This window comes from Bufo gargarizans, chromosome 2, assembly GCF_014858855.1.
Source record: "Bufo gargarizans isolate SCDJY-AF-19 chromosome 2, ASM1485885v1, whole genome shotgun sequence".
NCBI classification, from domain to species: Eukaryota; Metazoa; Chordata; class Amphibia; order Anura; family Bufonidae; genus Bufo; species Bufo gargarizans.
The window spans coordinates 616791517-616804975 of NC_058081.1; the positions used below are offsets into that span (position 1 = coordinate 616791517).

Here is a 13459-nt window from a genome sequence, read left to right on the forward strand (position 1 = left end):
TAATTAGATGCCCACTGGTCAGTGAGAGTGAAGCTGTCCTCAGACCCCAAATGGATGATCTGTATATAAAGTGTCTGCTCAATGTGTCTGTCACGTATAAAGCATGTATGTCCAGTGTTAACAGACCAATGTCATTTGATCTAGAAGGGCTTTTACATTTTCTATTTCAGATCACAGCTGGTGGGAAAGCCCTTCCTCCCCTCTGTGGTGAGATTTTACCTCCGGAAATGGATACAAGGAGCAATAAGGTGGACATTGTATTTACAACAGACGAATCAGGACGTCACACGGGATGGAAAATGCAATACACAACCAAAGGTTAGAGAAAACTTAGCATTCAATCTTTTACAACATTCATGGGGGTCACCCATCCAAGTGGGACCTGTGAAGGGAAGCATACCTATTTACTCCCTGCTGCTTGGTTCCAGTTCCATGGGTCCCTGGCTGTCTTCACTATATTTACAGGCCCCACATGTAAACTTCCTGCAAGGACGGGGTCATGTGCACAGCTGACCTCAACGGTGACGTGACCCCAAGCGCCAGGTGACATTTCACCACTGAGGCCAGTCATTGAATGCAGCGGTGCATGTCACCTTGTCCGTGCGGAAAGTGGAAGTGCAGTGGAGACAGCCCAAAACTAACGCAGCCGGAACCGGGCAGAGTAGAGCAGGTAAGTACACTTCCCTTCACATGTCTGGGTGGGAGGGGGAAATTACAAAAATAAAAAAGTGGACACCCCTATAAAAAAAAAATATGTGCTGTGCTCCTGTACTGCACATGGGTCCAGAGATCTCCACATTTACTACTCCAATTGATCTGCTGGATTGCCTTCAGCCTGGTAGCTCACGGGGAGTGTCCTTTCTGCTGCAGTCTCTCCCTGTAACTGCCACCGCTTCTAAAAGAAGAAATGGCTGGTGGAAGTTCAAGATTTAAACTGAGCACGTGCGACCACCTCAGTGAGATGGACAAGATGGACAAAAAATAAGGAAAATAACAAACAGCAGGTGACGCTGCAAAGGCACATTTTATTGAATACAGTAGCTCACTGGCTATACTAAAAATTTTATTACATGGAATTACAAAAGTACAAATACAAAGTACAAATGTAGAATGTGTTTTGTGAGACAACCCCTTTAATAAATGACCCCCAGTGACTGGCCTTTCCCAGGACTCGATTTCAGGTGCTTTAAGTACTAGTCACTCCCATGGTCCATCACAAAACTTATTCTGGGGTGTTTCATAGGCCTGAACTCTTTGTCATTGCTTTCTGCAGGTTAGTAATACTATCACAATGGTTATTGTCATGAATTCTGCTATAGTATGTCCGTTACGGTGAGTTTTCACAGTCCGTGTGGGTAATTGAATTCACAAAGCACGCTCTCCTGGCTGCTGCTGTTGTAATTGCAGCGACTGATGATAAGTATCTGGCTCATTTCTCTGCTTGTTGTAATCCAAGGTCAGGAATAACATACAAAAATGAATCTAGTAAGGAATGTAAAGGACGGCTCTCCCTCTGATCGGTGATGGCAAGGTGCTCCAAACTGATGTTGCACCCTGTTCACCAAGTAAAGGAGATAAAGAAGTGAATGGGCACTCTTATAAATGGAAATCACATAGACTGGATCTAAGGTATAAAAATCTATGAGGTTTTTAATAGATAAAATACTTTACAGTAATCTGAAAAAAAGATATAAAAAGGTGTATAGAAAATCTATCTATATCTGTGACGCACTTGTATGAGATAGTCAAAAGTGGGTGATAAAAAAAAAAAAGAGTAGCGATATACTGGACACTGCCACTTATATAGATTGTATCTACAGTGATGATATCATTTCAATGAAAGTCTCTCTGGAGAGTGTAGCTTTTTGATTTAGTGTTACTAATTGCTGCATAACATACTGAACTATTCTTGATGTCTGATATTCATATACTGCTGCAATATGGATCCATAGATCGGAGTTCAATATCAAAAGTGCAGTTGCAGAAAGAGACTCTGGTACTCACATTTACAAGAAGAATGTCCGTTCGTGGCGTCCCACGTGGAGTGAGTGGACGGTAAGCTTACCTACAGGGAGTGCAGAATTATTAGGCAAATGAGTATTTTGACCACATCATCCTCTTTATGCATGTTGTCTTACTCCAAGCTGTATAGGCTCGAAAGCCTACTACCAATTAACCCCTTAAGGACCGGGCTCATTTTCACCTTAAGGACCAGGCCATTTTTTGCAAATCTGACCAGTGTCACTTTAAGTGGTGATAACTTTAAAACGCTTTGACTTATCCAGGCCATTCTGAGATTGTTTTTTCGTCACATATTGTACTTCATGATACTAGTAAAAAAAAGTCAAAAAAATTAATTTTTTTGCATAATAAAATACCTAATTTACCAAAAATTTGGAAAAATTAGCAAATTTCAAAGTTTCAGTTTCTCTACTTCTGTAATACATAGTAATACCCCAAAAAATTGTGATGACTTAACATTCCCCATATGTCTACTTCATGTTTGAATTATTTTGGGAATGATATTTTATTTTTTGGGGATGTTACAAGGCTTAGAAGTTTAGAAGCAAATCTTGAAATTTTTCAGAAATTTACAAAAACCCAATTTTTAGGGACCACTACAGCTCTGAAGTCACTTTGCGAGGCTTACATAATAGAAACCGCCCAAAAATGACCCCATTCTATAAACTACACCCCTCAAGGTATTCAAAACTGATTTTACTAACTCCGTTAACCCTTTAGGTGTTGCACAAGAGTTATTGGCAAATGGGGATGAAATTTGAGAATTTCATTTTTTTGCCTAATTTTCCATTTTAACCCATTTTTTCCACTAACAAAGCAAGGGTTAACAGCCAAACAAGACTGTATCTTTATTGCCCTGACTCTGCTGTTTACAGAAACACCCCATATGTGGCCATAAACTACTGTACGGCCACACAGCGGGGCGTAGAGTGAAAGGTGCGCCGTATGGTTTTTGGAAGCCAGATTTTGCTGGACAGTTTTTTTGACACCATGTCCCATTTGAAGCCCCCTGATGCACCCCTAGAGTAGAAACTCCATAAAAGTGACCCCATCTAAGAAACTACACCCCTCAAGGTATTCAAAACTGATTTTACAAACTCCGTTAACCCTTTAGGTGTTGCACAAGAGTTATTGGCAAATGGGGATGAAATTTGAGAATTTCATTTTTTTGCCTAATTTTCCATTTTAACCCATTTTTTCCACTAACAAAGCAAGGGTTAACAGCCAAACAAGACTGTATCTTTATTGCCCTGACTCTGCTGTTTACAGAAACACCCCATATGTGGCCATAAACTACTGTACGGCCACACAGCGGGGCGTAGAGTGAAAGGTGCGCCGTATGGTTTTTGGAAGCCAGATTGTGCTGGACAGTTTTTTTGACACCATGTCCCATTTGAAGCCCCCCTGATGCACCCCTAGAGTAGAAACTCCATAAAAGTGACCCCATCTAAGAAACTACACCCCTCAAGGTATTCAAAACTGATTTTACAAACTTTGTTAACCCTTTAGGTGTTGCACAAGATTCAATGGAAAATAGAGATATAATTTCAAAATTTCACTTTTTTGGCAGATTTTCCATTTTAATATTTTTTTTCCAGTAACAAAGCAAGGGTTAACAGCCAAACAAAACTCATTATTTATGGCCCTGATTCTGTAGTTTACAGAAACACCCCATATGTGGTCGTAAACTACTGTACGGGCACACGGCAGGGCGCAGAAGGAAAGGAATGCCATACGGTTTTTGGAAGGCAGATTTTGCTGGACTGGTTTTTTGACACCATGTCCCATTTGGAGCCCCCCTGATGCCCCCCTAGAGTAGAAACTCCATAAAAGTGACCCCATCTAAGAAACTACACCCCTCAAGGTATTCAAAACTGATTTTACAAACTTTGTTAACCCTTTAGGTGTTGCACAAGATTCAATGGAAAATAGAGATACAATTTCAAAATTTCACTTTTTTGGCAGATTTTCCATTTTAATATTTTTTTTCCTGTAACAAAGCAAGGGTTAACAGCCAAACAAAACTCATTATTTATGGCCCTGATTCTGTAGTTTACAGAAACACCCCATATGTGGTCCTAAACTACTGTACGGGCACACGGCAGGGTGCAGAAGAAAAGGAATGCCATACGGTTTTTGGAAGGCAGATTTTGCTGGACTGGTTTTTTGACACCATGTCCCATTTGAAGCCCCCCTGATGCACCCCTAGAGTAGAAACTCCAAAAAAAGTGACCCCATTTTAGAAAGTACGGAATAGGGTGGCAGTATTGTTGGTACTAGTTTAGGGTACATATGATTTTTGGTTGCTCTATATTACACTTTTTGTGCGGCAAGGTAACAAGAAATAGCTTTTTTGGCATGTTTTTTTTTTTGTTATTTACAACATTCATCTGACAGGTTAGATCACGTGGTAATTTTATAGAGCAGGTTGTCACGGACGCGGCGATACCTAATATGTATACAATTTTTTTTATTTATGTAAGTTTTATACAATAACTTCATTTTGAAAACCAAAAAATTGTTTAGTGTCTCCATAGTCTAAGAGCCATAGTTTTTTCAGTTTTTGGGTGATTATCTTGAGTAGGGTCTAATTTTTTGCGGGGTGAGATGACAGTTTGATTGGCACTATTTTGGGGTGCATATGACTTTTTGATCGCTTGCTATTACACTTTTTGTGACGTAAGATGGCAAAAAATTGCTTTTTTTACACAGTTTTTTTTTTTTTTTTTTTACGGTGGTCACCTGAGGGGTTAGGTCATGTGATATTTATATAGAGCCGGTCGATACGGACGCGGCGATACCTAATATGTATACTTTATTTTTATTTATGTACATTTTACACAATGATTTTATTTTTGAAACCAAAAAAAATCATGTTTTAGTGTTTCCATAGTCTAAGAGCCATAGTTTTTTCAGTTTTTGGGCGATTATCTTGAGTAGGGTCTCATTTTTTGCGGGATGAGATGACGGTTTGATTGGTACTATTTTGGCGTACATGCGACTTTTTTGATCACTTTTATTACCTTTTTTTGGGAAGTAAGGTGGGCAAAATTTCAATTTTCTCATAGTTTTTATTTTTTTATTTTTATGGCGTTCACTGTGCGGGGAAAGTAACATGACCATTTTATAGATCAGGTCGTTACGGACGCGGCGATACCTAATATGTGTAGTGTATTTTATTTTTTTAATTTTTATTCAGTGATAAATGTTTTTTTTTTTTATCTTAACTTTTTTCACTTTTTATTTGATTTTTTTTTTTTTTTTTTTTTTTTTTTTTTTTTATAATTAAAGCGTTTATTGGGTTTTACACATTTTTTTTTTTAAACAGAGAATTGTACAGGTGACAAAGTATGATGACAGATTCACATAGGTAATTGCAGGTACAATATTATAAAGTGACAAAACCTTAGAATTCGAAAGGGTAAGAGGTATGTAGCAACTAATAATGCATGTATATTTAGCACTTCAAGTAGAGTCTAGGTTCTGCATAACAAAGTATTAACGTAAGCATTCTCAGGAGCTATTTGGAATATCATTCTAATAACAACGCTGAGAGATACGTCTGCCCTTCTAATGAAATATAGGGCCTGACTGAATGTAAACAAGAATTAATACATAACTTTTAATTAATAAAGATAAAACTAGTCCAATGTAACTGGATAGACAAAACAAAAATAGATAAAGGGTCCAAAATTAATATGACGAAAAAACAATGACATTATCATAATAGGGAGCATATAGGGCGGGGCTGTGGTAGCTTTCCCTAGTCAACCCTAACTACCTCTAACCACAGGGAATCACCCAGATTGTGGGAGAAACCTGCACTGGAACCTACTCCGATACACCGTATTTAAACCCACACTGTCCCAACACGTTTGCCCCACTTGGGTTCTTCATGGGACCTATAACGTATTTAGAGATTAATATCCAATCGATTGTCCTGTGTAAAGAGACAACACAATGGCCATGTCCAGAGCTAGATCAAGGAGTGCTACCCAGAGCATACGACCATCAATAATTAAAGATAACCTGGACATTAACTCATCGATTGATCAGTGTTGTGACATGGATATACACCACAAGGAACAATGCTGATCAAACAATCAAAGGCTTAAATCCAGAAGAATAGATATCATATGGTGTAAACCATCCGGTTCATTATTGAGCCACTCACAGTATCCGGCAGCCAGTGTGATGTAGCGGTAGTTGCAGTCAGACAAGGAGAAGAACTTGGTGCCATTTATACTTGGCGCCCTCCATAGTGTTCGTACATCGGCCCCACCACCAGGGTGACATACCGGTCACAGGGGAAGCCTATGTCACCTGCCTGGGTCGGACTTGGTTACAGCGTATGTGTGGTCACTAGGGACGCTACATTGTAAAGCGGACATCACCCAAAACCCCGCACGTGCACTGTAGGCGCTCACAGTAGCCCATAATGATAACATTAAAAGTCAGTAATTAATAAGTCTAAGACATAGGAGCTGCTAAAGTAGTGAGTTAGAAGGCCTGGTAACAATCCAGTGCATTGATATAATAATTAAGACTAGTTTCATACTAGTGCCAGAGATCCAGCAGGCTGTTGTGGCAGGTAACAGACTGCCTGATCTCTTTGCATTCCGGCATTGCCAGAAGGTTGAAAGCCTCTGTCCAGCCCCCGGCCCCATTAAATATAATGGGGACCAGCAGAGATCCGGCCACATTCCTACATATTTCCAACATATAACAGCCTGCCGAATCTCTAGTGCTAGTATGAAACTAGCCTAAATTGATAAAGGAAAACTACACTGTAAAGATAGTATTAGAAGTGGTGTTACATACATCAATAAACTTACTACGGGCAATTTTCAGATACTAGGGCATGAGGTAGTAACCTGATATATAATAGGGATTACAGAAAACATGCAAAAGTGAGTTTATCATTCAAACCTCCATGAATACAGTGATATATTTCCACCTATGCCAGAAATATATGAATATTTATGTGTAATCTTATTTTATTCATTTTTGTGTTTCATAAGCAAATGACTCATTACATCACAAGCGGTGAGACAAGTAATGTGGACAAAGTCCAACACAGGGACACGCAGGACCCTAACAAAAGCAGTTGTAACATCATAATGGTATTGATCAGTAGCGGGACTCAAACGTCCCCACCAAATAAAGACCCCATTCAGGGAGAGCTAACATTATGCAAACGAATTACCCACGTTCTAACTCCGGAAAGGGCAAGTGAACGCCCAAAGAAAGTAAACTTGAATGGGGGACCCAACCACACATTAGACATAAAGGACACAAAAGGGAAGAGGAAAAGGAAAGGGAAAGGGAAGGGTACTAAGGGGGAAACGATTGACAAAAACCCTACTTGGGAACTATTCAGGGACGCACCAAGTCACCAAATCTCTGAGAGTCTAGAAAGAGAATCAGAGAATTGTATCTTTTCTGATAAATCCCACCTCTTTCCTGACTATCTGCAATCAACTCTTCCATCCTAAGGATATGCTTTAATTCCTTGGCCCATTCAGACAACGTAGGCGGGGCAGTGGATTTCCAGTGCCTTGGAATCACCATGCGCGCCGCTGCCAAGAATAGGCGTAGAGCACCTTTCTTAACCTGCGAGATAGAGCCAGGAAGTAAAGACAGCAATGTAGTCTGGGGTGTATTAGCTACAGACTGGTTCGAAAAGCTGGTATAGATACTCAAAACCTTCTCCCAGAACGGTTTTATCAACTGGCAGTCCCACCAGATGTGCAGCATGGAACCTCTCTCCCTTTCACATCGCCAGCAGTGATCGGGAACCGACGGAAACATCTGGTGCAGAGTAGTTGGGCAGTAGTACCACCTAGATACAATTTTGTAATTCTTCTCTTTAATTTGAGATGCCATGGACATCCCGTGGGAGAGTGTACATATCTTCTCCACCTCCTCCGCCGAGAAAGTAACCTGCAAATCGCTTTCCCATTTTGCGAAGCAGGGGGCTCTGTCACCATTTTGGGATTGCAGCAAAACCTGATACATGGATGATATTGTACCGCGAACGTCGATGGAGGCCAGGTAAAGTTTATCGAAATCAGACAACTGACTCACTGCTCTGCCCTGAAACGTCTGAGCCATATAAGATCTAACCTGCGCATACCCTAACCATGAAACTTGTGCAAACGCCACATTCTGTCTAAGGCAATCAATGGAGGACAAGAGCCCCGAGGTAACTAAGTCCCTAACTCTCAGGATCCCATCCCCTACAGTCTTAATGAGAAAAGCAGACGGTCGAAGACCCGGTAAAAATGCAGGATTGCCATGCAGTGGGGTCATGGGGCCCGGTCTAGCTGACACCTGTGCCATGGAGATCCATTTATCCCAGATGGATAAAGCGTGTCTCACCAGGTATGGCCAATCCTCAGGGGGCGGACGTTTATCTAGTTCAAGCCAAGGCAGCGCTTGAAGAGGGAGAGGAGACAAGGACTGCTCCAAACCTATCCACAACTTCTGAGAACCCTTATGTAGCCAGTCCTTAAGTCTGGTCAGCACAGAGGCACTATGATAGATGAGTATGTCTGGAAGGCCAAACCCTCCAAGGGATTTCTGTTTAGTCAGGACTTGTCTCCCCAACCTAGGCTTGCTAGCTTGCCAGATGAACTTATTCAAACCCTTCTGCAACTCATGGAAGTACGACCGTGGCACATAAATCGGGACAGTTTGAAAGAGGTAAAGAAACCTCGGTAGGATATCCATCTTGAAGGCAGACATGCGGCCAAACCATGATAGCCTTTTGAGGGAGTATTTCTGCATATCCTCCAGCGTTCTCCTCTGCAGAGGTAAGTAATTGAGAGTAAAAAGCAAATGTAACTGCGCAGGGATCTGGACACCCAGATACACCAAACTCTGCTCTTTCCATTTGAAAGAAAAGTTAGTTCTAAGGGCGCTTACATCCGCATCAGACAGAGAAATGTTAAGTAGCTCCGTTTTGGAGAGATTCACCTTAAAATTGCTCAGGTGGCCAAATCTATCAAACTCCCTAAGCAAAGATGGGATTGAGATATGAGGGGATGACACATACAGGAGCAAATCGTCCGCATACAACGCCAGTTTCTGATGCCTGTTCCCAACAGTAACACCTGGGATGTCGGGATTGAGGCGAATAGCTTGAGCAAGGTGTTCCATTTGCAGTACGTATAAGAGAGGGGAGAGTGGACAGCCCTGACGAGTACCGTTATGGATCTCGAAAGGAGGTGCTAGAACCCCATTAACCCTAACTCTAGCTGTGGGGTTAGTGTATAAGGCTGACACATACTCCATGAATCTGTCTCCCAATCCAAGATGCCGCAAGGAGGCTAGCATAAAACGCCAATGGACCCTGTCAAATGCCTTTTCGGCATCTACAGACATCAAACCAACAGGGATCCGATGCTCTTGGACATGGTGGATCAATGTGATAGTGCGTATGGTATTGTCCCTGGCTTCTCTGCCTGGGACAAAGCCCACCTGATCCAGGCTAATACATTGCGGTAGAATACGCCGCAACCTATTAGCCAGAATCTTGGAATAAACCTTAATGTCGCAATTTATCAAAGATATCGGCCTATAGTTACCACAGACCGTACTATCTTTATTGGGCTTGGGAATGACAACGACATGAGCCTCTAAGGATTGCTTAGGGAAGGGACAAGCAGGAGAGATGCAATTAAACGCCTTTGCCATTAGAGGGCTAAGTAGATCAAGGAATCTTTTATAGAAAGCACCAGTAAATCCATCCGGCCCCGGGCTCTTATGACCTTTAAGAGATTTAATCACCAGCTTTACCTCAGCCTCAGAGAAGGGTAGATCTAGATCAGCTTGCTGTTCAGGCGTGATCACGGGCAGGGCCGTCTCAGCTAGATAGGAAGATATACGACCATCCAGGTCCGAGGGCCGCATGTCCGCGAACTGGCCTCTGATATTATATAGAGATGCATAGTATTCTCTGAAAGCTTCAGCAATATGAAGAGGATGATGCAATATCTTACCATGCGAGTCTTTAATCTCAGGGATATAGGATTGCAATGATTTAGGATGGAGAAGTTTGGCAAGGGCCGAACCACATTTATCGGCATTCTCAAACAAGAAACCCTGATATCGTTCCTTAGCGTGCGCATGTCTCCTGCTGATCTCCTCCCTCAATTTATCTCTCACTGAGGACAATTCTGACAACAGATCTGGAGTGCGAGAACCCTTATGAAGGGACTCAAGGCGAAGTAACTCGTCCGATAAGCTCCTGATGCGTGACTCCCTTTCTTTTTTTAGTCTCGAGCCGTGCTGGATGAAAACCCCCCTTAACACACACTTAAGTGCTTCCCACTGCAGAGGAGGAGCTGTGGAGTCATTGGCATGAGTGACCATGAAGTCTGAAATGGATTTCTCTATGGCTTGTCTACAAACCATATCCTTCAACAAATGTGCATTGAGCCGCCAAGTCCACTCTTTAGCTACTAAATCAGGTAGAGCCAGGGTAAGAAAAACTGGGGCATGATCTGACCACAATATCGATCCCATATCCACCTTCGGCTGATAGGACAAAGCGTGGTGGGAGATGACAAACAGATCAATCCTACTATAGGAGTCATGAGCTGGAGAGTAGTAAGTGTAATCGCGGCTCGACGGGTTTAGCACCCTCCATACATCCACCAACCTATTGGATCGCAATACAGAGCGGACCCTAGTAAGGGTCGAATGCGGAATTAGTGATCTACCTACAGAGGTGTCCATCAACGGATCAAGAGGTAAGTTAAAGTCCCCTCCCAGCAGTACAATACCATCCAAGAAAGGTTCCAACTTTGACATAATAGCGGCAAATGCCTTACCTTGACCCGAATTCGGGAGATAAATATTACCTACTGTGTACACTCTCCCATGTATGACCAGCTTGACAAAGACGTATCGGCCGACACTGCAAGATCTAGAATCCAAAACAGAACATGGTAAATTCTTGTTCAACGCTATCGAGACACCTTTTGCCTTAGCCTCTGGGTTAGTACTATGGAACCAAGTAGTATACGTCTTGGATCTGAAATTTGGAACATGGTGCGTCCTAAAATGTGTCTCCTGAAGAAGCAGAATCTGAGCCTTTTCTTTTTGTAACCCAGCCAGGATCATTGCCCTTTTGTCCGGAACATTAAAGCCCCTAACATTCAGGGAGACCAATTTGACCTCCACTCTCTGGTCAGTCGGAGGCGCCATGTCCAAATTACAGGGAGACCCTAACAGGATGAGGGATAGGAACGGGGGTGGGAAATTACACGCCGGTAAAACCACACAACAGAGAGTCCCACAAAGACACAACAGTACACAACGGAGGGGAACGGAAAGGGAAATCAGACAAGACAAGACCACAGAAAGAACAAAGGACAAAAATTACAGACAGAGACAAACCCAGACAGGGGAGACACCCTAGAGTGCCAAAAAACCTCGGGACTGAGGTAAAGAAACGACTAAGCGTTAAATAGGGGACTGTCTTCCAACAGCAGGTATTGAGACCTGCCCGAGAATATAGGTGGCTAACTTTACACTCCAGCACGCCTCAGATAGATGGCGGACAGGGAAGGGGGAGAGCAGTCCCCTAATAAAGCACACAACCCCGGCACTAACACATGAAACCTGAAGTAACCAAAAATAGGACTGCGGGGAAGGAGTACTTGGTGAGATGGGATGCTTCTATCCAAAGAAGGAGAACCCCGACCCTAGAACATATGGAAGAGACCGGTATATAAGGGCTGGGTCTAAGCCAGTAAAGGCTTCGTAGGGAAACCATGAAGAAGGGCACAACCCCCACCCCAAAACATAGATAAGAGTCACAATCAGAAAGGCTGTCTCCTGTCATCCGCCTCTCTGCCCCGTCTTGGAGAGGCAGCCTTCCAGACCGAGAATCTCGACGGAATCGGGGGGGTAATGGACCAGTCAGGGAGTTCAATATCAGGGAGGCCCAGCGCTGCTAAAAAATCGGCTAATTCAGATGGGTCTCGCAGTTCATAGCGCTTGCCCCCCCTCCTAACCACCAGCTGGAACGGATAACCCCACATGTAGGGGATGTCCCTTTCCCGGAGGCATTCCAACAAGGGACGGAGAGCTCTTCTCTGCTGTAGTGTGGAGCGAGCCAGGTCCTGCAAAAGAGAGACATGAGCTCCCCTGAACTCGATCGTAGCGGTGTTACGCGCCTTCCGCATAATCTCCTCTTTAATGGAATAGTAATGGAGGCGGCATATCACATCCCTAGGCCTGGCAGGATCCGGATTTGGGGGGCCGAGTGTCCTGTGCGCTCTGTCAATCTCTAGGTCATCCGAAATCGGCCTATTCAGGATCATCTTAAACAGTTCTTGTAGAGTACGGATAAGATCAGCAGAGGGAATAGCTTCAGGGAGGCCCCGTATCCTAATATTGTTGCGCCTACTACGGTTTTCCACATCTTCGTGTAGGCGATACAGCTGGCTGATGTGTAAATCTCTCTGCACCCCTCTATCCTCCAGCGAGTCTAGGCGAGAGGACAATTCAGCCTGATGGGAAGACACATCATCCACCCTCTCCTCCACCACTTGCAGATTCGTGGACAGGGTATGAAGTTCCTGCTTGTAAGAGGCTTCTAGGCGCGCAATAAATTGCTCCATTTCTTGCTTAGTCGGCAGTTGCCGGACATGAGCTCTCCAGTCCCATGGTGGCTCCTCCGAGTCCACCGAAGGGATAGCCTGGGGTACGGCCTGTTTCTGTGGAGGCTGCGTGGCTCGTACAGCCGACGAAGAGTCTCGTGGGGCCTGGCAAGATGGCGCTGACCCGCCGTCCCCGCCAAACATGGCGCCGGCCAGAGGAGGCGAATCCTTCTTCTGATGTACAGCGGGCGAGTGGGGCTGGCTCATGCTGCGGCGTAGTACCCCTGATTTCTCCACCTGTCTCGGGGTCTGCAGAGGTTGATATGGGGGTGCAGCGACGTTCAGGTCACTCACCGCTTGCGGGAGCACCGTGGCGCCCAAGTCGCGGCCTGTTACCTTCTGGCCCTCCGAGGCGAAAAACTGCTGAATGTTCTTATGCCTCACGTCCGTGGGGGTATTGACGGAACCGGCAGAGGATCCCCTTCTCGTCCGAACCATCGGAGCCCAAAAATGCAGTTGCTGGTGAGCTGGAAAAGCTTGCTACGGCTCTCTCAGGGCAGGAGCTCACAACGATGCGTGTTCACTCCGCCATAGTCAGGACACGCCCCCCTTATTTGATTTTTTTGACCCAGACCCACTTGGTTCTTGAAGATCCAGTGGGTCTGATGTCTGTAAAATACAGAACAGAACCTATATAGGTTTCTGCACTGTATTTTACTTACACTGAACAGGTCTATGCTTTCAGCACAGATCTGTTCAGCACCATGGACAGCAGGACGCCTGATCAGGCGTCCTGTTGCCATGGGAACCTTCCCCGTCTGCTC

The 13459-nt window shown here is 43.9% G+C and overlaps 1 protein-coding gene across 1 annotated transcript in view; it reads left to right on the top strand.

The window, feature by feature from the left end:
• MASP2 (MBL associated serine protease 2) overlaps nucleotides 1–13459 on the top strand; it is a 91758-nt gene that overhangs the window by 53257 nt on the left and 25042 nt on the right. The window contains exon 7 of the mRNA XM_044282099.1: nucleotides 171–318. Coding sequence (XP_044138034.1) covers nucleotides 171–318 — 148 coding nt within the window. The remainder of the gene's footprint in view (nucleotides 1–170; nucleotides 319–13459) is intronic.